The 4,176-nt window shown below is 28.1% G+C and overlaps 1 protein-coding gene across 1 annotated transcript; it reads right to left on the reverse strand.

The window, feature by feature from the left end:
* Positions 1–1,305: 1,305 nt before the first annotated feature.
* LOC101499357 (peroxidase 3-like) lies at positions 1,306–3,578 on the reverse strand. The gene is made up of 4 exons (XM_004515029.4): positions 3,249–3,578; positions 2,657–2,848; positions 1,991–2,153; positions 1,306–1,880 (listed from the first exon to the last, which is right to left on the reverse strand). Exons 1-4 carry the CDS (start codon positions 3,462–3,464, stop codon positions 1,471–1,473), a joined length of 981 nt encoding a protein of 326 aa, XP_004515086.1. The 5' UTR covers positions 3,465–3,578; the 3' UTR covers positions 1,306–1,470.
* Between the last annotated feature and the right edge of the window lie 598 nt (positions 3,579–4,176).

Below are 4,176 nucleotides of genomic sequence, written 5' to 3' on the forward strand. Positions count from 1 at the left end.
CTAATTTGACGATTTGCTTCGTTTCGTCGTCTATTTGATGTTGTTGGTGGAATTCTCTCTGCACCATCACCACCTCTATCACCACCTATAATGTTGCGAATAATTTGGCCGAAGGCACCTCTCATCCTAGGCACTGCAACATATAAATATATAAATATTAAAAAAAATTATAAACAATAAAAAATCAATGTAACAATATATAAATAATGTTTCCCAAGATAATATATAAACAATATATAAATAATATTTCCCATTTAGTTTCAAAAAAATTATAAATAATATATAAAAGTATGTTTCGAAACTTTGTAGGAATCCAAACTTTCGAATAGTATTTCGAAACTTTCCCAAGACCTTCGAAACTTTCCCTCAACTTCGAACATTTTCCAGGCCTTTCAAAAGTTTCCCTGGCCTTGCATTTCGAAGATTTCAAATTCAAGTAAACTTTCGAAAGTTTCTTGTGTTTCGAATCTTCCAAATCTTCGAGGGATGCATTTCGAAAGTTTCAAAAAATTGCAAAGTTTCAAAAATGAACTTACTTTTGCGTTTCGAATCTTTCAGATCTTCGAAGGTTGGGTTGAATCTGGATCGGATATTTGAAATTTTCGAATGACTTGGTGAAAAATGTGGGTAAATTTTTTTTTTTTTGGTTTTTATAGATGAGATGGAGGGTAAAATAGTCTTTTAATCATGACGGGGGGGTGGCAGATAAAATTGGGGGGGTGCCTGGTACAAAATTGTGGGGTATAAGTATATCAACTAGGATAGAGTAAAATTTCATCATTCATTTGGTTAATTTATTACTTTAGTAATATTTTCATTTGATCAAAAAAAACTTTCATATATATTCATTGAATTGTAGTATATTATTTCTTTTATTTTTTATTTATTTAATTTTTACGGTTTTTTAATATGATTTAATGTCATATATCTTTCTAACTCATAGAACATGATTAGTGATAAAATCTGTCTTCTATTTTGTGTATTATACAATAAATTTAAATTATATTTTATGTATTATAGTTTTCTTTAAAATTGTATTTAGGAGATATTTGATATATACAGTAATAAAGAAGTAGCAAGCATTACTATAAAATTCAAACACAAATAAAAATCTTGAGTACAAACCTGAATCGCCACAAAAATAGTTTAACAATATCTTAATTAAGCTAAAGTTTCTTGAATTTTAAATTTCAGTCGCAAGAAAAAATACATTTTGAACAAATAATATATTGTGTGTCACAAGAAATTTTCTCCACCACTCAATTATGTTTATATTGTAATAAAATAAAATAAAAAGAAACATAATTTCCTTGGAATCACACCAATTATTCCCATATCATTTGGAAAAGAACCAAATCATAGGTTATTTCCAATACTAAGACACCACATCATTGATTTGAAATAAATAACAAGATCCCCAAATAAATTAAATGAAAACTTGAAAAATAAACTAACAACACACTCAGCTATTTAATTTACTAGTGAACAATGCTTCCTGATCTCTCCATCAGTCCCAACCTTGACATTAATACGACCCATTTTCTCCATAGACTTAGCAAATTCAATAAAGAATTTTTTATTTGATTTTAGCTGTTGATCAATAATAGATTTTGTAGTTGAGCTTTTAAGCAATGTAGCATCTGATTGGAACAAACCCCTATTCTTAACAACTTGCTTATAATAGCCAAGATCAAATGTATTGCGACTTCCAGGGTCCATTTCAATAAGTGTGGTTTGATCATTGATATCTTTACACTTACGTGTTTTCAAATTTTTAGCATATTTACTATCTAGATCTGGGTCTTGATCACCCTTTCCAGTAAAATTGTATAATCTTGTTGAAATTGTTGAGCAATGGGAAACACCAATTGTGTGTGCACCTGGAATTATTGTAGTTTTGGTTATTAGAACTAACAATATCGATATTTGAAAATTGAAATAAATTATCTTAGATGAATAGTCTCTTAATTTGTGTTTAGAATTTGCATACCAGAAAGTAAGACCAAGTCTTTTGCATCAAGTCCAACATTGCCGAAAAGAGTTAAGAGGGTGGAGACATTGTGAAATGGAGCAGGAAGGCCAAGTAAAACATCTGCTGTTTTAGATATGGTCCCATCCCTTCTACCTGTTGGAACTTTCCAAAAAGGTCCACCCTACAAATCCATGCCATAACAAGCAAAATGGGTCATTTATATTCCTCCTCTCAATAAAGCCAAAAAGTAAATACATTAGATGGGATATGCTAAATTTTAAATATTACAAGACACAACATGTACAACATAACACATACAAAAATTGGTATGGATAATGAAAATATTTATCTAATTATGGTATATCTTTTTTTTATGCATGGTATGTACATCTTAATTAATGCAGGTTGGTCCTTAAAATCATAAAGTTGTATTGTATCAACCTAATTCCCACATTATCAACATTCTAAAATAATCATTAAAATTAAAATGTTAAAAACTATTTAAATTTGTTGATATTATTAATTTAGTTTCATATTGTCCCTCATATTATTAGCTTAATATCAACATAGGAACATATTGTATTAAAATTGGAGGACATTTTTTTGGGTCTTTAATTTTCGTTGATATTATCAGTTATGAAATGACACAAGTCTATAATATTAAAAAAAAAAAAAAATACTTACAATAGAATGGACAGAGTCTCTAGCAGTCAAAGCCAATATATCAGCACAAGAAACAACTCCAGGGCATTCAGCTTCAACAATACTCTTAACTGTGTCAATGAATTCAAAGCCTCGTAATGTAAGATTTGGAAAAGAGTCCCTTTCAGCCGTGTTGCTTTGTGTTGAGTTCACAAGCACTGATGCATCACATCCCTAAATAGCATTGTACATGTTAGTTCTACACATGTAATGGTTTTGGATTTGATTCTCATTCCTAACATAATATTCACAAATTAAGATTGACTATTGCAAAAAATTATTTTTGCCTCTGTTTTTTTTTTCTTCTTAATTTACATTTTAAGATTATTTACACATAATAAGTAAAAATATTAAATTGTTAATTACTTTTAGTGAAATTTTTTATGTTTTTTTAAAGTACTTTAACTATTTATTACAATAGTTTGCATATTTTTCTCTTTGCAAATAAATAGTTAGAGATAATTTTGACTAAATAATAGTAGTAGTTAGTATCACTTCAGAATTTTAAAAACGAAAAATTAAGCAACAAATTTATTTTAAAAAAATGATATTTAAAAAGAAGAAAAGTTTGTACCCTGACAAAACAATCATGGAAATGTAGTCGTATGAGTGCAGCTGCTAGTGATGGCACATGGGGAATATGCTTATGAACATACTTAAGAATAATTTTCTCAGCTTTTGGACAACTTTTAGCATAGAAACCAAGCTGCAATTGAGCATGAGTTGATCCAATTATTGCTATAAGACAAATAATCAAAACCTTGAAGTAATTTTGACTTCCCATTTTCATATTGTAATTGGCAGAGATCTTATCCCCAAATGCCAAAATAACAATAGATATGAAAAAACCTTAGAAACTTCTTGTAAGAAAGCTATTTCATTTGCTTTGTTGTTTCATTAACAAACAATGCCTCGTTATTTATAGTCCTAAATTTGTGTTACAAAAAAGGGGCAAATTAATCATTGAGATGGTCCATGGAGCAAACCTAACACGTGGTGTGAGGTTGTAAAAATAGTTAGTGTTAGTGTCAATTGTCTTTAAAAAATTAGATTTAGATTTGATACAATTAGAAAATATTTTATTTGTCTTTAAGTTCTAGGTTAATCGATAAATATTGATACTGTTAAGTTGAATATCATATTTTGATATTCGAACTTAGAATCTTGTAATTGTGTGTGAGTTTGATCTGGTGATATTTACCATCTCGTTTACAGAAGAAAAAAAATGTTACATTCTTTGTAATCGTAAATCAACAAAAATGTATCATTTGATGGAGATTGGTTGTCTTTTAACTTCTAAATAATAATAATAATAATAATAATAATAATAATAATAATAATAATAATAATAATAATAAAATTCAAAATCTTAACCATCTGATAAAAATATGATGGAGATTAAAACCGAGTGAAATTTAAATATTTACTCATCATTTCCTTTGAAAAATGGTTTATTAGTAATGATTACTCTAATATAGTAGAATTTAATTTGTACGGAATAT

Source organism: Cicer arietinum, chromosome 6 (assembly GCF_000331145.2).
Source record: "Cicer arietinum cultivar CDC Frontier isolate Library 1 chromosome 6, Cicar.CDCFrontier_v2.0, whole genome shotgun sequence".
Taxonomy (NCBI): domain Eukaryota; kingdom Viridiplantae; phylum Streptophyta; class Magnoliopsida; order Fabales; family Fabaceae; genus Cicer; species Cicer arietinum.

Excerpts from the sequence above, each read along its gene's own strand:
- LOC101499357 (XM_004515029.4), bottom strand. The coding sequence starts at position 3,464 with ATGAAAATGGGAAGTCAAAATTACTTCAAGGTTTTGATTATTTGTCTT. Across the intron at positions 2,154-2,656 it reads GAGACTCTGTCCATTCTATT|GGTGGACCTTTTTGGAAAGT; the intron begins GTAAGTATTTTT and ends ATGGATTTGTAG. Across the intron at positions 1,881-1,990 it reads AGACTTGGTCTTACTTTCTG|GTGCACACACAATTGGTGTT; the intron begins GTATGCAAATTC and ends CAATAATTCCAG.